Source organism: Salarias fasciatus, chromosome 10, assembly GCF_902148845.1.
Source record: "Salarias fasciatus chromosome 10, fSalaFa1.1, whole genome shotgun sequence".
Classification (NCBI taxonomy): Eukaryota; Metazoa; Chordata; class Actinopteri; order Blenniiformes; family Blenniidae; genus Salarias; species Salarias fasciatus.
Genome location: NC_043754.1, coordinates 19064370 through 19087074, shown reverse-complemented (window position 1 = coordinate 19087074; position 22705 = coordinate 19064370). Strand labels below are relative to the sequence as shown.

Genomic DNA, 22705 nt, shown 5'->3' with positions numbered 1-22705 from the left:
GTTTGAAATGTTAACCCTTTGAGATTTACTTGCATCTTTGTATGGGCTGGTGTGACATTTTTCATTGTAGAATCTCAGTAATTAAAATGTGTTGCGCGTAGAATAGAAATTGTGTTGTTGAGGTATCTACAGTAAGCAGTGGAACCAAACCTTCCACGTGTTCTTTTCATCCCCCTCCCTTTCGTCTCTCATCCCCTCTTCGTAATGTCCTGCTCAGGGATGACTGAAAATGAGGAAGATGAGAAAGGAAGCAGCGGTGGAAACCTGGAAGGTGGAGTTTGATGTCAGACAGGCGGTGATTTGGCCAGAGTTGTGAGCACACATGAGCACCCTGTCCTCTCTCCCTTGCAGGGTGACAGCATCTTACTACAAGGTAAATCAATAAATTTAAGTCCACTGGTAAGATTGCACTGCAAGTTTAAAAGAGGTATGCATTTGTCTTTTTTTTTTTTTTTGCTTTCTTCCTTTTTGCATTTCATTCCCACAAAGTGGAGTGTCCTAATACTAGCAAAACATGTACGTAAACAAGAGTATTGTCCTCGTGAAGTGAACTGGTGTGAGTGATTCATCATAAACACTTTATAAAACAGTAAAATGATTTGTGTGGCATGGATACTGCAGTCATGTCTTCTCTCAGGCCCTGTGATAAAGGAGCAGACTTTTGTCAGCACCCAAAACAACGCAACTCCCAGCAGCTCAATCTGTAACTGAACTGAGAGAGGGAAACAACAGGCAGACACAACCCTCAAGCACACTTTTTCCAGGCAAGCCGCAGCCTGCTGGCCTCTCCTCATCCCTGCCTTTTTTCTGTAAACCCCAGCTCCCCCCTCCCCCAACTGTGCGATGACATACTGTCATGAATTAAATGACCGTTTTCGCCCGTTTAGGATTTGCGGCAGATTTCATGTTCTTATCTGTGGGCCAGTTTTATTTCTATGATCAGAGAGGCCTGAATTCAGATTTAGCAAAGTCTTGCTGCACAGCGCAATAGCGGCACGATTTCTGAGGCTCAGGCAACACATCACTGGATGTTGCTGCTGTCTTCTGTGCCGTTCGCCTCCGACATATTCATCTTCCCCATGGAGTGACCCACGTGGTTCACCCCGTCCTTACGGGGCGGCATGCGCTCATTGATGCGATCCAGGCCCTTGGCCTCCTCAAAGCTGCTGATCTTGTGCTGGGGGGAGAAACCACGGATAGCTGGAAAGAGAGAACACGTAGAAAAGATCAGAATCGTAACGTGACGCCTTGGTCACAGCGCATCCCCTTAAATATCATCTCGCGCTGTGTTTAGCCTCAAGATATCCAATGCCATAGGTGATAAAACCATTCAAATAAAGATACACTGAAATAAGGAGGAAAGTTGTCCACAGAACAGAGAGAAAATCTTACCAACTTGGACTTACCGTCAATGCGATAAAGAAATGCGAACCCACCTCTTAACAGTCTGCCTAACATACTTCTTATTTTGAGTGAGATGTATGAATCGGAGGAAAGTGAGTTTTCTCTTGTTTCAAACTGGAGCTTCATTGTTAGCGACTAAAAATTACCTCAGGAACCCTGGCTTCAGGATGCATATTTCATGTCAATGTCCCGCTCTGTTCCTTGTTCTTCTGCATGCAACACTTTTAGAAACCAGATGGAGGCCTTTTACAAGCCAAACGAAAAACAATGTGCTTCAGCCACGCATCTCTTTTGCAGCACGGCTTTGCAGTGTTTAAATTCATCAGGAGCTACACTCCATACCTTGAAAAGGTGCTTATGTTTCCTCTAACCGTTTTCCTCCTTCTCAGTTTTCCCTCAACCGTAATGAGGACAAATGCATCCAACAGTCCCGCGTACGTGTTGAAACGCTGGATTGTGATATGCCTCTTTAAGTGCACGTGGTGTTTTCTGCGGGTCCCCTACCTTCAGTGCACGTGTCAACACATGAGCGCGATCTCTCACCAGCTTCCCACCCTGCGAATACTGCCAGTTGTGATATGTGTTTTACTCTTCACTTCTCAGACACTCGCAAGGAAAATTAAAAGGAAACTGAAAATGCCACCGTGTATGAGGTGACCTACATTACGAATAAAGACATGAAATGTCATCTTTATGAAATTTTAAATATAGTCATAGTTAAAGTTTTAAGATCCTGATCTCTGCACCAAAGGGAAGTACCACTTATACACCCGACCGAGAGTTGTGAGTGCGGTGAAGGATCTGTTGTGAGCATGAGCATGTCAGAGGTCGGAGAACCTGAAAATGTACTGAGAGGGGTGGGATGGGGCGCACCGCTTTACCTTCTCTGTCCTCATCATGCGTCTCGATGGCTTCAATGGCTTCGATGGTGGCTGAAGGGGGGGAGGAGGAGGGGAGCAGGTTACTCCTGATAAAGCCATGCAAATGTAAAATGCAGCCCCAGCGAGAAGGCGGCCCCCGAAAGGCCAAACGAGATTTACGTGTCCACTGGCAATGCAGCTGAACTCAGAGGAGTGCCATGCAGCGGTAATGAGAGAGTTAGTGTCAAATCGGAGAGAGAAAATTCATGTGGAAAATAAAAAAAATGTGGATTCATGGACAGAGAGTCACAGAGATACTGAGGTGGAGACAGTTGTGCGCTGACAAGAGTAACAGATGTCAGGTAAGAAGACAGAGGTGACTTTCTCTGGCCTTTCACTGTGTGTCCACTTTGAACAAAATAATTGTGTTAATTTTGAATTGTGTCTCACTTCAGTGGTCTGTATCCTCTCTCCTCTTTGTCTTCTCTATGCCTTCCTGCAAGATTTTAGGAGCTGGAAGTGTGTGATGTGTGCTCTTCTCCTTCATTAAGTCTTCAGTGTGTGGATTAACTTCCTGTCCACTTGTTTGTTAGACAGCAGTTCTCTGTTCTATCCTTTTCCCCTCTGACTATCCCTCTGACATCAGGCTGGATCTGTCAGAGCGGGGACGAGAAACTTGTGGCTAACCCTAATTCAAGGAAAATGTTATGCAGTTTCTTTTACGTCTGCCACCAATAAATAAGAACAAGCGCGAATCGACCTAATGTTTTGTGTTGTCTGATACCTTGAGGCAGTTTTTTAAAACACATTGCCAACAAGTCTTATTAGATGCTGTGATGCAGAAACATCACGTGACTGCTGTAATTTGGTGCAGTAACCAAAAACCCTGCAAAGGATTTCGGTGCGCAACACCAGGCTCTCCTACGTCGATATGATGAGCACTTTAAGCTAAAACAAGGCCCAGTGGTTGATTTTCTGTTGAAGTCGAGAAGAGAAACACAGATATAGAGATACAGAGAGAGGAGGAGAGCAATGCTGGGACTGAGAATGGCGATGAGGAGAGGAAATGCAGAAAAGAGGTAAATGTATGAAAGAGGAGAGGCTTAGGCTGAGCTTCGTACTCACCGCTCTGCAGAGTCTGCCTGCCTCCAGAGAGAACCCCGCTTGGCAGCATGCCAGTGGGCGTCAGGCCCTTCAGCGTCAACACATTTTCACTCTCCTCTCTGTAGGAAAAAGGAAGGCATCCAAACAGGTAAGGAACATTTTTTTTTTTTTTTGCTGAACCTTGATCTATGATCTTTGAGAACAGCTGATATGCAGCAAGTGCGTGCATATAGGAATACACACACACACACGAGCACACAGCAACTCTAACCTGAGAACGGAAAACATTTTGGCCATTTTCCCAATGGCTCGGATCTTGTTTTTGATCACCTCCTTGCGGGCCGCAGCTGCATTTGCTGCAAACAAATACGAGCTGTGTCACTGTCGGCTTCTCAAATGTAACAGATGCAGTCGTAACCAACTGTAACGCAGGAGTCACAGCCTGTATATATATTCAGAAGTCATACAGCAAATATGTTGAATTTGTAGAGCATGTTTATAATATAATAGTCATGGAGGTAAAGAAGTATAATATGGAAGTAATAAAATGCTATTCAGTGTGAAATGTTGGACTCCATTATTGTTTTGAAAGAACATGGAAGTCACGAGAAGCAGTGTATTTCTTCCAAAAACTACTGAACAAATAAAAGCTTTCAGGTTGTAAAATTTCGTTACTGCGTGTTTTTGTCTCCAGAACGCTAAGATGTGAGCAGATGGTGTGACAGATTTCATTGACTGGTCAAGTTCAAGTATATGAAGTGAGAAGTGGACTCACGGCGGGCCAGCGGTACAAACAAAAACCATTCTTACCATCAAATATCTCATCCTCGTCATTCATGAGCTCGTCATCAGAGCAGATGCTCAGCACATTCACCAGCATTTCTGTGACTGCAGAGAAAACAATATGCAGGGGGGAGTCGTGTTCAAAGTAACTGTCAGAAAGGACTAGAAATCACAACTTATTTACCTTTTTCTCCAACGAACGGCAGAGACCAAGTGAAGACGTCCATGAAGTTGGGCAGCCAGTAGGGATGAGGTGAGCAGTTGAACTGTCGGATGTTCATGACGTTATTTTCATACTTCAGTACTGCAGCTGTTGAGGAAGCGGCAAATGCACACATCAGCAAAGCTTTCCCATTGATTTGACTCACACATAATTTTCTCTGATTGTAAATTCGGAAAGATTTATTATAACAAGTGGAATGCAGCTGTAAGATCAGATTTCAGAAATCATGCATCAGTACAGTATGGAAACTGACAGAAAATGCAAAAACATTTGTAGGCGACTTAAAGCGACATACAGTGCAGAAAGAAAGTATTCGTAGCGCTTCACTTTTTTCCCACATTTTCTTATGATTCTTATGATTCAAAAGCTGATTTTGAGCTGGTAAGACATCGAAACTGTACAGCCTCCATCAATCAGGTGACCAAAAACCTGGTGAGGAGATGTGAGGATGACTGTGCACCACTTCTCATCCAACCTGCTGGAGCTTGAGAGCTTTCTGAGTTTTTAATTTTTAATACAATTACAAAAGAAAACCTTTTTTCATGTTGCCATTATGGGGTATTGTGTGTAGAATCTTGAGTTTCATAATGTATTTCATCCATTTTTAGAATAAAGCAATAACATAAATTGTGGAAAAAGTGAAGCGCTGTGAATGATTTGGAAATGCTTGGATCGGCATATAGAAATATGCTGATAATCACTACATGGGAACAAACTGAACATACCTTAATTTTAAGCTGCCAAAGGAGATTTTACTTTTCTTTAAATTTTCTGTAAACGGCATTTTTTTATTCAAATTTACTGGCCTATCAGCACGCAAGGTGCAGGATTTCACACTGAACATTGTTTCTTCAAAAATCTTTAGAAATCTGTTGAAATCCAACAATATTACACTGTTGTGTTTTCAAACAGAGAGAGAGAGAGAGAGAGAGAGAGAGAGATTAAACCACTAGATGGCCCGGCTGGGGCCACAGAATGCTGACACTGTTACATCAAGCGGGATAAAGGCACATGGAGACAGTCAGCAGTGCCGACAGTCCCTCCCACGCGCCCCATCTCCCACAGCCTATAGCAACCCAGACACAGATCCAGGAGCGCAAACAAACGGGGACTTCCTGACGCATTCTTACAGCTGTTCACCACTAAATACTGTTTTATGAACCCATACGCTCCCTTTTGTGGCTTTAAAATCCTTTTGACTCAGTCAAAGTAGGAAATGGTGGGCATTTTTAGGTGGCTTGAACCACTTTTAATTGGCCCTTTATTCTCTTATTCCAGCAAAATAAACAGTATCCACAAACTTAAAGCTTCGGATTGAAACAGCGATGTGAGAAAATGTGACTTCCTGACCTTTGTTGTTGTAAACGTCCAGGTAGTTTGGCGCTGAGAAGATAGTAATGAGGGATGGGAATCCAGTGGTCTGACTTTTACGGTACATCCGATAGCTTCAAGGTGGTCAGACAGAGGTGAAAAGACCAAAAAATAAAAAAAAAAGTTTTAAAAATGTATTTTTTTACATGTGTAAACCTGTGTCTGTTTTCGTTAGAGTGTGTAAGGGTGTCGGGATACGTACCCTGCATCCTGTGCTTCATGCGCCCGGATAATTGATAATAGGTTATTGCTCTGTAGGAATTCACACACAGCAGGGTAGCTGGAAAAGAGTGAATAAAAAGTAATGTCAGACAGGATTTCTAAATGTGTGAATGATCTACTGGTATGAGACATGTAAAAGTCATCAGAAATTTCAGCTAATTATGCAATCAGCATGACTCAAACAGGACATTAAAACTGCTTTATAATTGAAAAACAACTTTATTTAAGCTGCAAATCACTTCCAGATCCAGTTTCACTTGCAAGAAATTAAAAGTAAAAATTAATCACTCGTGGATTTATTTATGAAAGTCTTGCTGAGGGTGATGCAAGTGAGTGAAAATCCAATCCAGCTGCAACTTGTTGCAGTAAAAAAAACCAAGCTAAACCAGCGAGTGGTAAACACAGCTTCCTGCCCCGCAGCTCTTACCTGATGGGAAATGTGCCTGAAAAGGAAAGGAGCTGGTAAACTATCTCAGGCGGACGACCGAGCTCACTGCTACAATCCCATGTGGCATTTGGTTAAAAGTAAATTTCAAATATATGTGAAGGTCCAGCTCAGCTCAGGAGATGGATGGTTGTAAATGAGAAAATGAGCAGAATCAATATTTCATGATTCAAAATTTATACTGAATTGGTAACTGACGGACACGTCATCAATCCACCACAGCCCAAACGCACAGCGACAGCATCACACACTCGTATTCAAACACACGTGTCATTTAGAGTCACCAGTTGACATCAAATACGTATTTTTGGACTGTGGAAGGAAACTACAGTGCACAGAGGAAACCACACCTGCGCGCAGAGAAAGCGCCACATAGGGCAGTCAGTAAATACAGCCAGATGTGATCGGGTGACATTTCGTGTAAATGAGGTGAGAGTGCTCACCACTACACCGCAACGTTCAAGAAATATGCACATATGAAATACAAGTACTTATAAAAACAAGTTGGGCTGGTTTGATGTTGATTTAAGTTGAATTTAAAGGTCAATGTTGAGTTATTTATATCCCAAAACTATCTTTTTTATTATTTCTTCTTGGAATGTCCCGTTTCACACCAGCATCTTAACTTTATCTTTAATCTTATTTTTAACTGATGTGTGAATAAAAGAATGATCACCTGGGGAAATAAAGGTGGAGGGGGGCGCACGAGGGGTGACGAGATGTTCTCTTCACCTAACTGGTTCCTGGAGCTCCATGAGCTCTTTTTATTGGTACGACAAGCTTTTGCTATCATCCTAAATTAAGATGTCTCAGTCTTAGATGGCTCGCCGAGTTCTTTGGGGAAATTATATCTCTGAATTTATCCCATCGTTTTCATAATTAACCTTCACTAGTCGCAGATGCATTGCTGCAACCAAATAAAGAAAGAATAGCTGATATTTTTCATGAAATTTTAAAGCAACTGGCTTGTTTCCTGTCCCAATATTTTTGGAATTACTACCAATACATGGGACTCTTGTGGCGTAAGTCTTTTTTCTTGGGTTTACAAGTATAAAGTTTTTGATATCTGTTGAAGCTCTGACTGTTTTAATAGTGATTGGCAGTCATAGTTAAATGCAATTCTATTCATTTCCAAATACAGTTTGAAGAAATCCATCAAAAATATGGTGAGTATTGATTAAGGTGAGGACTTTAATGTCCGCATTTACTTCTGACTGACACATTTAAGTGATAAACATGAGGAAACCCCCCCTCCAACTCTCTGCAGCACAAAGCCATCTTCTTCTCTATAAATGGCTTGAATTATTGATCGGTTAAACATAATTGCTTCGGCACTCTGATTTCTGTCCAGACTCGCAACAATAATACAGTACATCCTCCCCAGCAACAATCCTCTCCTCCTGCGCTTCCTCACATTCACGGCTATCCTTGGTCCCATCAAACATTCACAAGTTGGTAAAATATTAAAGTGTTCAAAGGTTTGTGCCTGGAGAAAAAACAAGGAAGAACTGCTGTGCCCCGAGCACCTGGCGAAAATGTGCCATCCTCCCGGCCTATCTGGGTCACGTGGCTAACATTCCCTCGGTGACCAATGTATAAATTGCAGGAAAGAGCTGTGTTACACACCGACGTGAATGTGCTGTAAACACGTTCCACTATGGCTGACAGTGCACCCGAACGGAACTGCAAAATGTTATATAACAGCTGCTATTAAAAACACGCCGGCCGCGCAGCTCGACCGCAGAAATAAGGGCAATTTCTGCACAACTCTTGCATATGATTATGTCTGACAGCCGCAAACAGGAGTTGATTCATCCACGTCAATAACACGGTAATAACATCCCAACATACAAGAATGCGCTCATTTCAGTCTTCTTCGCTCGCATGGTAACTATTGATTATAGTAGAAGAACATGGTACACACACAATGCTGCCTGCGGCTCACATTCCTCCCCTCGACACACACACATAGACACACACACACACACAATGTGTCGGTGAGCCTGTGAGTGAGAGTGAGCGAAGAATCTGACAAGTGAGGATGAGTGAAAGAGACACAGAGATGGAAGTGCTGTGTTGCGAATGTGTGAAACTGAGGGGTTTTTTTTCCTTTTCACAAAAAAAAGAAAAAAAAATCCATCTGGTGGTCATCCCATTGATTTCCCCCAATATAACAGAATCCATAGAAAACCACATAATAGATGACGATGACGATGATGAAGGTTTGGTAGAGCTACTTGTCTTCCAAGTACAGTGTTGGTGGTTCGATCTCTCATCTCGCCCTGATGGAAAAGCTACTAAAATGAGTACTTGAACAGAGCAGAAGCTGGGTGGTTATTTGAAAAAGTATCTCTTGCATTACTTTTGTCTGTTATTTATAATAAGTCAATAATGGCCAAGTAGCTGTAGTTGCATCAGCTTGACATCTAACGGTCTTTCATTTCATTTTTGGTGTGTTTTCAATAGATCATTCAGAAATAAAGTCAAATCTTTTAAAATGCATTCAGTAAAAAGCCAAAAAAATAAATAAATCTTTCATAAAGGTGCAGCTAATGTTTATTAAAGAGTTGCAAATACGTCTCCAGCAATGTGCAGATCTAAAATCTAACAGACAATGTATTATTCATTCTATAATATTCATCTTTTTGTGGCACGTTGTTGCTGAAAGTAATAACTTCACAGTAACGTCTTTCTTTGCAGGTAGCACAGACCCCGGTGTGGTAAAAGTAGTACAACATTATTACATTACATTATTGAAAAGGATAACCCTGGAGTTACACTGGGCCTCCACATAAATAATACATGTAATGCATAAAAGCCATGTGCAGGAAAAAATCCTCTTCCAGAGAATTAGCTTTGAATTTTTCAAGGGTAGTAATTGCATCATTCCACCAAAAAAGAGGACAGAGAAATGTTATGTTTTCATATTTGCCATTCTACAAAGCATCAATTTGGTCATCATTATATAAAAACTGCCTAAAATCAACTGCCTGTTTCTTTTCAAATCTTTTTTTTTTCATAAAAAGCTACACACCGCTAGGAAACAAGCAATTTTACAATCAATTGTTAAAAATGCTCAGTATTGATTTCAAGAAACACACATGAGGAGCCAAATAACTAACTAAATAAATAAACAGCTAAACATGTCAGCACGTTCCCCAATGTTAAATAACTACAATATGTTTGCTTGAACTGTTAATGTAAAGAATTGCTTTTTACGCCCTGCCTCCATCCACCTCTATTTCAGATCATGGATTTTCCTGCATTTCAGAAGGATTCCCAGGAGAATGTGGAGCTCCATACTGTACATCCCGTATGGTTGGCAAGAGTCATAATGACGGAGAGGTAAGTTTGAGAGTGAAGGCAGAACAAAGCCGTGGAGAGATAGATGACTATTTTAGCAGCAGCATCCTCCACACATCTACAGAATAATCCTCACTGAGCTCCTACCTCACTGTAAACAGATAACGGAGACCATTTTACAGCAGTGAAGTTATTACCCTGAAGCGTGTGAAGCAAACACGTACATCTACTGTAGATCTCATGTTTAATCCACCGGGGAGTTATTGACATACTTGGAAATGGAAAATTTCAATCCTGGCGGTGGTATTGAGTTATATTTAAGATAATTTTCAGAGTTGATCGGCGAGACGGGAGCCAAGACAAACAATCACACACTCACGTTTATGCGTACGGCCAAGTCAGAGTCACAACTTAACCTCAAACGTTTTCAGACTTGGATCGAAGCGCCCAGAAAAAAGACCCATTAACGCACAAGGAGAGCACGAAAACTCAACACCTGAAAACCTACAGTGTTTGGTGGATTTAATAAAGAATAAAAAAAAAAATGCAAGCTGATTTCTGAAAATTCAGTCTTAAATTCAAACCAAATCTGAGCAGCATGAAGACAATACTGGATGCACAGCGGACAATAACCTCTCCAGAGGGCTGCAGCGGGGTCTCACCTGCACACAATGCTTCAGCGGAACTACTTCAACTGATATCAGCTGAAACAATAGAGACGGCTTTGAAACAGCACATGTTTCCTAATGAGATGCTATTGGACTGCGTGCTTGTAGTATCCTGCGTGCTGCGTTCAGGATGTCACCTACTCCTCGGCAAAGGGATAAGCCTTCCTGAAGCTCTGCGATTGGAGCCGGACGGCAGCTCCCACGCAGGCCTGTAACTGTGTTGAACCTTCATTAAGGAAAAAAAAAACAAAAAACCTCTCACCATAACTGCCAACTAATCTCTTCTCCTCACCTCCACCTACTTCCCGCGGCTCCCTCCCATTACATCCCGCAGCAACGTGTCAGGATGGCGCTTGCTTCCCCTGCTTTTGTCACGGCGGCTGAATGATTGTGAAACAAGCTCACTCCCCGTTTTCGCTTTGGCATTATGATTTAAATTTGACTCCATCCTCTCTGTGCCTCTGCTTTTGTTCCACCCCACAATCATTCAGCCGTCTCTTTCTCTGTAACGATCTGTTCTGTAAATCAAAAAGACAACCGCTTATCAATCATGTTAACCACCAGGCGATATGACCTAAATATTCACAAACACTGTATTTCAGCTTCAAAAACTCGCTGATCATTTGATGAAGGCCTCTTGATGATGATGATGATGATGATGATGATGGTGATACTCCTTTTTGGATTGCCCGTCTCTTCTCGCATTTTCTCAGTTATCCATATTATCCATATTAAGAGGGAGAGAAGCGGCTCACCTGTAGAAGTAGGAGCAGCCTCGCACCGTGTTGTGGCTGAAATATTCCTGGGTTTTTTCATTGCCGAAGTCTTCCAGAGGATCGGACCACAGCAGATCGCACATGGGCCCAAACGCTGGCGGCTCTTTGAACCGGTCCAACTTCCAACACACAAGACCGAGACGCTCACGTCAGGCAAACATACAAACAATACAGGCAGAGCACAGCTGAGCTGGAGCAGGCGGCTCTCACCTTTTTAATGTCGTCTAAAGTGTGTATTTCAGGTGAGAGTCCACCGTGAACACACAGAAACTGTTGATTCATGAGTGCAGCCAGGGGAAGGCAGTCGAATGCATCCATACATGAGTCATACACCTGCTCTGAGTACTTGATTTTACCTGAGAGAAGACAGATAGGAAACAAGCCGAGTCAGGCTCGCAATTCTTTTCTCTGGAAAAGGACATTTACATGCGAGCATCTAATCTTTTTTTTTTTTTTTGCAAGATTTTTGCAAGCTGTATTGCAAAAAAGGAATTTTTTGGGCAAGGGAGGGTTACATATAATTTGCCCAGAGTTTGTGCACAATGTGCACGTGAATGCATGTGCAATTCTAGCAGACGTGCTTCAGGGCTACACATGACAGCAGAACCAGGAAGAGAAACCAAAACGAGACGAGGTGTACTCACATTCTTGTTTGAAGGTGAAATATTCTGTCAAATGTCTACATTCATGATTTCCACGAAGTAAAAATAGCGTCTTTGGATAGAGGATTTTCAGCGACCAAAGATATAAAACACACTGCGGGGATAAACACAAAGCGTTAGTGTGAATGTTCTTTGTGCCGTGTGTTTTCCACATGACAAACTCAATAATACTGTGGCGGTTTTCACCTCAATACTGAAGTAGCCACGGTCAACGTAGTCCCCGAGGAACAGGTACCGCGTCGTGGCTGGCGATCCTCCCACTTCAAACAGCTTCATGAGATCAAAGAATTGCCCGTGGATGTCCCCACAGACTGCAAAACAACCACAGGACGGCAGATGTTACAGAATGGCTAAGTCCCGTTGAATATATTTGCGTGCATCTTTGCGCCTGCATGTTTGTGACTTTAAAAATGTAAAAAAATGTTTTGTGTTCATGTACTGATTTGTGAGTTCATGTAAATTCTGAACAATCGGGAGAGGAGCACGACATTCACTTCACTTTTTATTGGCTTTTTACTGAAGACAAAAGAGGAGAAAGCTGAGAGAGTATGCTGACAGGATCTCATGGCTGCACCGAGTAGTACACTTTGTACCAGAGGTGTGTGTCTTCTTTTTCTCTGTGCCATTTCTTTTTGCTTGGTAAACAGGCGAGACAGGCGGTGCGACTGCACGGAGACGCCGGAGTGTGAGTGTGAGTGTGTGTGTGTGTTTGTGTGTGTGTGTGTGTGTTCGCTTGACAGACCTCATGATTGGTATTTGATGAGGATGTTTGTTGTGATGATATCTGTTGGTGCAATTAGGATGAAAAAGCGGTAAACGTACAACGGGCTGTCATAAATAATGGCGCGTCGAGTACGAGCAAATGTAGATGTTATGCAAGAATAAGCAACGGTGTAAGCAGCAGTAAAAGGAAAATGCCGAGCACACCTCAGCTATTTGCTTTGAAATCGTTTTCCTATCATAATTTTGGATTTATAAGAGAGTTTTCTATTATACTTCTACAAAAGGTGCAAACAAGCCGGTAAGTTTTCATTATATCAACATTTACAATTGAAAAATGTGTAATATGGGAATACCCGAAAGAAAAATGACGTTATTAAAATTCCTGCACAAATGTGTTCGTCTTCATCAGTGTAATTACGTGCATACAGTACGAACATATCAAATAAATTGAAAGTACTTCAAGCACTGGGATGACGGGATCACGCCTGTGTTTGGTCATTGCGTTAAGTTTTTTTTTTCCGGTGTTTTCTTTTGGCTTAAAGGGCCCTGTCCTCGCCTCAGAAGCGAAGACGCAGAAAGATCTGAAGGCCTCGGGGAGGTATATACTTCTTCACAGTGAACGCCACAGCTCTGGAGTGCAAACCTACATCTCATTTCCTCCCTGCCTTCAATTTTTCATTATCATCTTTCTCTGTCTCCTTCACTTCTACTCATCCTCCATCTCCTCTCGCTTTTCCGTCTCCCCTATCATCTCCACAGTGGCCTTCGCCCACTCAAAGCTTAGAGCAACGCGAGTGGGAGACTGCTTGTGTGACTAAAGCAGTCAAACGCACACATGCGCACAAGCGTGCGCGCGAGCCCATGAAGCGCACGCATGTAAGCAACACACACTCACACACACTCATATATATATATATGTGCAGCTGTGGGTACATTTGAACACAGCTGGAGCTCACAGACACATAGAACAAATGTACCAACACCCGTGCACAATTCAGAGTCCGTCATAAATATTTCATAGGTAATACATAAGGCCTCCATTTTCATGATGCCAGTCCAGATGAGAAACGAGGGACTTCTCTTCAAGCCAGTGTGCATTTCATCCATCTGTCACCTCTGTTTTGGCTGAACGCAGCATACTTGCAGCCGATTACGACAGTTGAGCTGATGGGATTCTAATTGCATCTATCTTTTAATATCGTACAGTTTATGATATTAAATATATATGAAAAAGTGAATACACATAAAGGGGAAAGGCTTGTCTACGTCTTAATTACTACTTTTTAATTGAACTGCCATAATAATTACTGATAAAACAAATTAAAAAAAAAATACTTATTTAAACTAGCACTTTCTTTCATTATTTATGGTGGTCAGGACAGAAACTGAAAAATTTAAAGCAGGGCAGGAATTCATACTAAACATATTTTAAGACACAGATGTCACATTCAGCTTACAGTGCAGAGGTGAAACCTGTTGATTACAATGACTGCACTAGCATCATTTCTTCCATTTGTTGTTTTTTGTGAGTGATGAAAATTCTGAACGGACTTGGATGGATTTTCATGACGCTGCTTGCAGATATTTCTTGTTGTCATTTTGAACGTTCCAAACTCAGAAGCTGGAATTTCTTAACTGGTAGCGTTTCAAGTCTCCAGCTCCATCAAAGCGCTTGCAGTTTATTCATTTATTTACACTGATTGGTTTTATTACAGCAGCACCAGAAGTGCTTCATGAGCCTGGAAGGATGGATGAGTTTATCAGGATGTGAAAACTTCTGAACGAGGAACAAAGTTTCCATGATTTCTACCAAGTTAAGGGCTCGGTTTAGCCGACACGACTCAGAACTGTTCACCAGTAGAAACTTATTAAAGAGAGACAAAATGTTTCTGGAGTACCAACGGGCTAATTTACATGTATTTCTCTGACAAGATAATGAGGACTCAGCCTAAAAAGTGACAGCTCCCTGCTGCATTTAAAAAAACCCTCTTTTTTTTAATCTATGTCTATTCACGACTTGTGCTCCCATCGGATGCCTCGTTCATTTTTGAACATGCTCAATTGGCCGTAATTCAGACCCAGTTCCTCACTCTTCTTCAGTTTCATATCTTTTCATCCTCTTTCATTTTCTCCTCCAGGAAGTTTCTCTTCTACAAACAGCAGAATCACATTCTTCACAGCATAGAAGGCAACAACTCTTAAAGACTGCTGACTTGCCGGTCGTCCAGCGGCAGCACGTTTCCTCTGGAAAGACAGTTGAAAGGTTCTCTCGAGGGCCACAGTGTCGGTAGGAAATGGCGCACAAGCAGCAAGCACAAGCCAAGAACCAAGAGCTGAGGGTAGGTTCACAAGCAGTAGATTTCTCGTGTCGGGAAACTCGTAAAAGAAACCGTGGCTCCTGCGAGATCGCAATTTTGTATTTCATATGAAGGTAATCTCCCAGAGTGCGGAGGAATTCATGTGAAATGGTGTAAATGGAAGCCTTCGGAGATGGCTCTAAAGGATATTGATGAGAGTTATGTGTTGTTGATGGAGGGAAAATGTCTGACCCACAATACAGATGAGCTCAGGGCCTCCGTTACATCAACCTACACTCCCCCAGTGCCTCAGGCTAATCACCTGAGAGCCACACTGCACTGATTTTATAAAGTTATGCAGTGAGATTAGCAATCAAAATTGAATGTATCAGTGAAAAAAAAGTGTAGGAGTTTGGGTTTCAAATAATAAAGCTTCTCCTTTTGATTGATCTCAATGTGCTCAAACCAAGATTTTTGATTTAAATGCATGATCAGCCAGAGTGAAGAGTTTCTTTAAGAGCTCTGATATTGTGTTGACAGTACAATATTCATGCATCCATACATCCATCCATCCATCCCAGCTTACATTGGACATATGCATTTACAGAACTCTAGCCAATTAGGAAATACTGGTTTGACTAATATTCAGCGATTTAAACTACAGGAAGGAGCAAAAGCAGAATCCAAGCAAGTCTTGACACTGGACTGTGAGAAATCAATGCCAAACAAAGCACCACCGCACCAATAACACACCCCCAATTAGGTCATATTGTGTCTCCCACCACGGTTTGAACCCAGGTACCATTAGTTTCTAAATCCACAGATTTATTTTTTCTAATAACTCAGCTTTGAATAAGTCACAGAAAACTTGACAGTTTACTTGATCACTAAACATAAGAGAAAAAGTGATGAAAATCAGAGAATCACTGAAAAGACACCAAACCAACCCGCCATAAAGCCTCTGTTTCTCTTAGATATAGACTGCTAAACAAACGTAAAAAGGAAAAAAAAGGAAAAACATAAATAACTTTTTACAAAACTTATCACGAGATTTATTTTGAAATATAAAAAAGGATAAAGATCTGAAATCTTACTTGCCACACTGACTCACTCCAAACTTATACTGGCAACTAGGGAGTCAGCTTTCTTTGCTGCAATCGGTTGCACAAGTTCAGGTGACTGTGTTGTGTTGTGTTGTGTTGTGTTGTGTTGCGTTGCGTTGTGTTGTGTTGTGTTGTGTTGTGTTGTGTTGTGTTGTGTTGCGTTGCGTTGTGTTGTACCTATGTGTTTTGCCCAGGAAAACTTTGAAATAGAGCGTGCTTTTAATAAAAATAGGCAGAAAATGTCTGTTACATAATCTCCATAGACTCCATACCTGTGACCGGTGCCTCGATGTCGAGTATGGTTTTCTCCTGACGCAGGATCGCCGCCCCCTCGTTGATGATCCGCAGAGCCACGGCTTCCTCCACGCGGCCCTCCTTGGTGAGGTGGGCCTTCAGGAGGTCCACCCGAGGTTTCCCTTCACAGTCAAACACTTCCTTCATGGTAAGGCGGTGGCTCAGGGGGAAGGGGACAGCTGAGGACAGAGAACAGGCACTTACTGACATTTAAAGACGGGGCGATATCACAGTTACTATGGTTACTGTTAACGCCACCTAGAATCGGCTTACTCTTTTTTTTTTTTTTTCCCCCCCAGTTTTGCCACTGTGGTGATATCTCATGGCAAACAGCGCGCAGGGATTGCACAGATGATAAATCATCAAGGAATTCATGCAGAAATATGATTCCAGATAACTCCATCTATGTTTTGCCTGAAGGCCACATTATGAAGCTGCTGCATCCATCTGTTGTGACAGCCTCTGTGCATGTTTGGCATGCAACAGATTCTTCTAAACATGGTTTTGTTTACCACGCAGAAAGAATAACTCACAAAGAGCAATTTACACATTGCCATTAAGCGAGAATTACAAATGCCTTAAAATATTCAAAAATATGCATCGCACGCCACGATTCGATGCAGAAGTTTACATTTACATGTATTTGTTTAATCTGTATTCATACGGCAGCTTTTATTCTGCAGTGCGCCATTAATGAACAGTTTGGAGCAAAATCATTCCAATGCAACATGATGTTGCTTCCTTGAACAGAAAGTGACCGTTTTCACATGCTGGAAAAAGCACAGATGTAATTTATAAGATTAATGGTGGCCTAGTTTGATTCATACACACCTGAAAGAAACAGTGGCGCTGTCAATGCTGGTTAGACTGATGTTTTTTTTTATATATTGTATTTAATAATACCATTATTCATTCATCTTATTCAAAGCAGTCATTAAAAAGTGTAAATGTAACATTTTACCCCTAAGGTGTTGGTGAAGGATATTCCTGTAACTCAGGAATTAAAAGTCAGGTGGGAATCACGTGCAATGTGGTGTAAAACTGATCGAAATCACACACATTTCTCTATTTGCAGTTGTCTTTGAAAGGGCTGTATATCATTGAGTACTATGACCCTACAATGCAATGTGTAAAAAATGTACACTGAATGTAACCTGTGAGGTTTTTTGGGTGTACAGTTAAAATAAATACAACTGCTTGCAGTAGTTTTGATAAAGCACCGTCAGGTGAACTAACTGGGAAGATGAGAAAAAGAAAAATAACACTTGCCTCAATAAGCAAAACTTATTTTCTATATTCTAATGATTCAGTCAATTTCTCACTGCCACTGTAACTAATTGTAATTTCTTGCCAAGATAAAAGGTTAAACACTATAAAATGATGGCGGTACAAAAAAAGGCAAATCCACATTCCACTTGATGTTTTCTGTTATCTGACAGTAAAAGCTGGTAAAGATCGGCGCGCACACGCGGATACGTATACACGGGCGCTTCCTCCATGTGGTTACTTGCTGACTATTTTCAGAGAGCTGGATGAAATATCTGAGCACGCCGTTCATCCAGCTCTCTCCATGGATTGCTAAAGCCTGTGGCCATTAAAATGCACCAGTCACCTACCCAGCAGACAGCCTGTGAGAGTGTGAAATCCAACCGCAGATCATTACTTCAGCGGCAGAATAAGGTTATTTATTAGATCTGGTGCTGATCTCTGTGCGCCGCCCTGACGAGCTTTCAGCGCCCGAGTATTGATGTTAATCTACAGATGATCTGGCTTAACATCGAAACCTCATTCTAAGTGTCTTGGCGGTAAATAATTTACATGGAAGGAAAAAGAAAAAAAACCCGTCCAGTCACAGAACTGAAGAAATAAAAAGCCAACTCCAATGCACACTCCCATATGTACACGCAGCACAAGCCGTGAGCAGCGCTATATTCAGGAGTGAAAGGCTATGCTCGCCAGATTTGTGCAGCGCATAGCAAACAGGGGCTGCTCGGCAGAGCTAAATGAAGAGAAGACAAAGGAAGAGTCTCAACGCTGGAGCTTAAACATGAACATGATCAACATGTTCTTTAATAATGAATGCTCGACTGGAGAAGTCTCAAAGTCGGTGTTCCTGGGATAATGAGGCGAGCCCCGGCGAGCGCATTTATTGGGACTAAAAATTTTCACAGCGTGCAGTGTGTATCTGTGATGGCGATGTGTGCTTTGACACTTTAGCAGCAAGTACAAACTCCACACAGTCAGAAAGAGGAGGAAATGATTGAGCCCACGGGGTACGGAAAAGTATTGAGGATCTTCAGATTACTGAATGTAATGTAACTACACCAAAGGGCACGGTGATATGGGCTACACCGATTATGTACAGTAAATTCAAAGATAAAATACAACGCAGGAGCTCATATCCCTCCTTCAGACGAGATTAAACTCCAAAATGCCTGCATGATTTTCACAGTTAATGGACTAAAACGAGCCACATGTGGGCCAGCGTAACTTTATTTCTGCCCTGTATTGGTTTATGCTGCTCTGTGCTGTTCTGTTGTTGATCTCAACCTGCAGCTTCTCCAGCGCCGATCAACACCAGCATCCCAGCAGCAACAGCACATCGTCTGCTGGTGAAACCATCCTCTGCCGTGCTCTGGCACTGGGGTGCTGATCCCATCAGGACGATGAAGCTGGTGCAGCAGCTCAACCACCATCACATCAACACAGGCAGAAAAACGATGCTGGTGTACGGCGGTTGCATCCTAAACTAAGCATTTAAAAAAAAAAGAACGAAATTTGCTACAAGACAAATGTTCTCCGGCGGCACGTTTGGCGGGAGCACACATATGTTGACAGATACGGCGGCACGTTGATAAAGATGTGTGTTGGAGAGATGAAAAGCTGACTTCTGCTCGGCAGCCGAGCTGACTTGAACTATGAAATACTGTATGTTGCCGGGCAACAGCAGCCGCAGCAGCAGCTGACTGTTGAAGTACAGCCAGTGCCGCCACGGAAAACTGCAATTTGCATTGAAGCTTCGCATAGAACCGTGGTGGAAAACACTAAGAGGGTAAACACCTCAGATTCTAAGAGAACAGAGAGAGCCTAAGTGTGAGCTTCACAGTGTTTACCTTTTTATTATTATTATTATTATTATTATTATTATTATTATTATTATTATCATTATGGTAAAAGACATTTATTAAAGAAGAGTTTCCACCCTGTATTTTCCCTTTTTTTTAAGAATCCGGTGTCTTTCCATTGCTAATGAGGAACCATGGGTTCATTCAGAAAGTGCTGCATGGCTTCACCTAAATGGATTAACTCGACAGTGTGCATTTATAAGAGATCCAATTAGCATACATGGACCCAAGTGTCAGTGCTTGTAACATAATACCGTGTGAGTCTTTTCTTTTCACCTCCAAAAACTCAACATTTCCACCAAAGCACCACCTGCTTTGGATAAAATTTGAGGTGGAAATAAGTGACAACATCAATGATTAAAGCAGAGGAATTCTGTAAAACCTAACTACTGCTCCATCATGAGTTTTAATGAATTATTAATATTGATGTAAGTGTTGTTTGTAGGCAGCTTCATGTTTACTGCTGAAAGACCTCCTGAGTTTTACATGACATATCATACTTCAGGACATATTTAGAAAGTTTACAGGTGAATTAACGCATTTATCTCTGACAAAAATGCATCTGATTTGGCCCCTCGTTGCCTCAGAGGAGTGGTAGTGTCAGTGCAGTGAAAAGCAAACTGCACAGGCCAGCAGTTACTGTATCGCTTTGGATATGCTCTGTCAGGTTAAAACATGTAAGACTAAAGAGAAGCGGCGAGGAACTTGCTGTGGTTTGAGTTGGAGCTATGTGCACAGGGATAAAAATAACTTAGAGTAGCTTGTAGTGTCACTGTTGGGTACTTCACTACATGCACCGCACACAACAACTGTAGGAAATATCTGTCTCAGCATCTTGATGGCTTTCTTTGATCACCTGACGGAGGTGTGATTTAGCTTCTTTCTTTCAGTCTTTAGGGATTGCAAAAACAAAAACTTGGCTTCTACGAGTTCTTCAAAGTCCGATCCAGGAATAGTAGAGCACATGAAACGAACAGAAGGAATATTCATACATCTGTCAAGCAACAACATGCTGTTCAGCATAAGCAAGCGCATCCAACAGACAACAAATGACAATTGTAGCAGATGATAACTCAAAAAGGCCCAACTATTGGGTATTCGTTGTACAAAGGCTTGTTATTTAACAGTTTCCTCTCCCCGCACAAAAATGAAACAAACACATAATACTTTAAGCATTTTCAAACTCCTAAAATCCAAAGTGTTACATGACCATGTTACAAAAGCAGAAAAACTGAGTCAGAATTCTTGGCTGCATCACATCTGCTAATATAAACCTTCTGTTTGACATATTTTTGAATCCCTGGATGTGTGTAAAGCTTTGCTAATAAAAAAAAAATACAATAGTTTTATCTTTAATATCGATCGAAATTAATGACAGAAATGAAAATGTAAAGAAGAGAACGCAGCACTTCCATGCACTGTTTACATCTAAAGAAACTACTGGATCCGTCTATTGTATTCATACACTGCAGAGTAGGGGCAATGTGATGAAATAGGTTAGACATTTAGCAAAATTGGGGATGTGTATGTGAAGGAACAGATGAGGACACCTTCCACATGTAACTGGGATGTTTCATCGCACTGGTCACAAAGTGCAGCTCACTCATGAACGCTTGATTTTCTGACAGCACAGCTCATTTACGGGGATCCATGCGAGCCTATCGAATGATTAAGTAAAGCTTATTCAGTTGCAGCAGCTCACACATACCGTACATCTACAGCGCCCGCAGTCACTGTCACATAACTGTATCTCACAGTGCAGAATACTTTGTGTTTCTCCAACTCCACAGCCTAAAGGACAAAATTGTTCATGCTGACTGAGCTGCTTGGCCATTATGGTAATATACTGAATGTGTGTGTGTATATATTCGGGGCACAGTGCTGACTGTGGGCTGATCCACAGTCCAAATGAGCGGCGCTGTAAGTGAGTTATGGCAACTGTGAGCACTTCATCATCCTACATCGATCCATCCATTGATTGAGCTTTTGGGATTCCTTATAGTCTTTTTTTCTAATCAAATTAAAACATGACTCACTCCTAGTAAAATATACCCCATTAAATGTCAATTTCATGCCCTCTTCCTCTTCTGCTGGCTCTGTCAAAGCCCATGAAATCCTGCTGCATCACTGCCCCAGCTCCCACCACAAAGCCCGGTTTCCCCCTGTCTCCCTCTCTCTCCCCCTCTCTCCCCCTCTCTCTCTCTCTCTCTCTCTCGTGCCCACCACAGAAGAAAACAAGATATAGAGTCGTGACGGGCACCATCAAAACATCCATAAACTGCTACCATTGCTACACATACGTATCAATCTACATCCGGAGTGCCCCTGCGTGCTGCAGCAGCCGCTCCGTCGTGGGGGCTGTGCAGCAAAAGAAAACCGGGATTGTTTATCAACATCAAAGCCTCGGTTGCCCACCACCGTCAACGCAACTTGACGACTGCAAATGCACCACGGACGCACGACAGCACACACACACACACACACACACACACACACACACACACACACACATTAAAATGAGGATGATGGTAATAATAATAATAATAATAATAATAATAATAATAATAAAGGCCACGGCGACGGCAAGGAGCAAAAACATTTGTTATGTAATGCAGCCGTATCCAAACGGGGGGGAGATGTAGGCTAAACTTACATTTCACCATCCGGTCGGTGGCGTTTAAGACGATGTCAGCGTTAGACATCTTCATGGGCAGTTTGCTGTCTTCGAGCCTGAAGCGTTTTTCTCTCTCCCTCCTGCGGGATGTGCTCTCAGTATTTCTGCTCCAAACGCGTCTGGTGCTGTGGCATCACTCAGATGGTGCGTCGCTGCTGCGCCGGCGAGGAGGACTGCTGCTCCCCAGGCAGGGATGGATGGAGGGATGGATGGAGGGATGGATGGATGCTGGCTGCTGCTGCTGCTGCTGCTGGATGCTGGAGGAGCTGCCTCTGCCGTGCTAAGCTGCTAATGTGGGGGAGGAGAGAGAGAGAGAGAGAGAGAGAGAGAGAGAGAGAGAGAGAGAGAGAGAGAGAGAGAGAGAGAGAGAGAGAGAGAGAGAGAGAGAGAGAGAGAGAGAGAGAGGTGCACTACACGGACATGGCGGTGGAAGGGAACTCCCACGCAAATGCTTCACGGGACTGCCTGATGCTGCTATCAGATGGAGGCTGAGCCGGGGTTGCCCCCCACGCGCGCACGGTGCGCCATGATCCGCGCTGTTCACGGGAATTCGGGCCGCACCCGACGAGGAGGGAGGACTCGTGCGGGATTTGTTTGTCGGAGACGTGTTTTTTGCGGGTCTCGGCGTTCGAGGCTGCTCGGTCTGAAGCCTCCCGACCGACGCGTCG

General features: G+C 42.6%; 1 protein-coding gene across 4 annotated transcripts; it reads right to left on the bottom strand.

Annotated features, from left to right (window-relative positions):
* Nucleotides 1-216: 216 nt before the first annotated feature.
* ppp3ca (protein phosphatase 3, catalytic subunit, alpha isozyme) lies at nucleotides 217-22224 on the bottom strand. Of its 4 annotated transcripts, none has more exons than XM_030100520.1 (14): nucleotides 22017-22224; nucleotides 16217-16441; nucleotides 12008-12132; nucleotides 11804-11915; nucleotides 11370-11515; nucleotides 11139-11278; nucleotides 5948-6025; nucleotides 5725-5819; nucleotides 4336-4461; nucleotides 4179-4256; nucleotides 3640-3724; nucleotides 3390-3487; nucleotides 2286-2336; nucleotides 217-1200 (listed from the first exon to the last, which is right to left on the bottom strand). In XM_030100520.1, exons 1-14 carry the CDS (start codon nucleotides 22069-22071, stop codon nucleotides 1022-1024), a joined length of 1593 nt encoding a protein of 530 aa, XP_029956380.1. In that variant the 5' UTR covers nucleotides 22072-22224; the 3' UTR covers nucleotides 217-1021. The 4 variants fall into 4 exon arrangements, with proteins under 4 accessions (XP_029956380.1, XP_029956381.1, XP_029956382.1 ...); XM_030100521.1 differs by having other exon boundaries at nucleotides 16217-16417; XM_030100522.1 differs by lacking the exon at nucleotides 2286-2336.
* Between the last annotated feature and the right edge of the window lie 481 nt (nucleotides 22225-22705).

Excerpts from the sequence above, each read along its gene's own strand:
- ppp3ca (XM_030100520.1), bottom strand. The coding sequence starts at position 22,071 with ATGAAGATGTCTAACGCTGACATCGTCTTAAACGCCACCGACCGGATG. Across the intron at positions 12,133-16,216 it reads CATCGAGGCACCGGTCACAG|TCTGTGGGGACATCCACGGG; the intron begins GTATGGAGTCTA and ends GTTGTTTTGCAG. Across the intron at positions 1,201-2,285 it reads GCATGATGAGGACAGAGAAG|CTATCCGTGGTTTCTCCCCC; the intron begins GTAAAGCGGTGC and ends CTCTCTTTCCAG.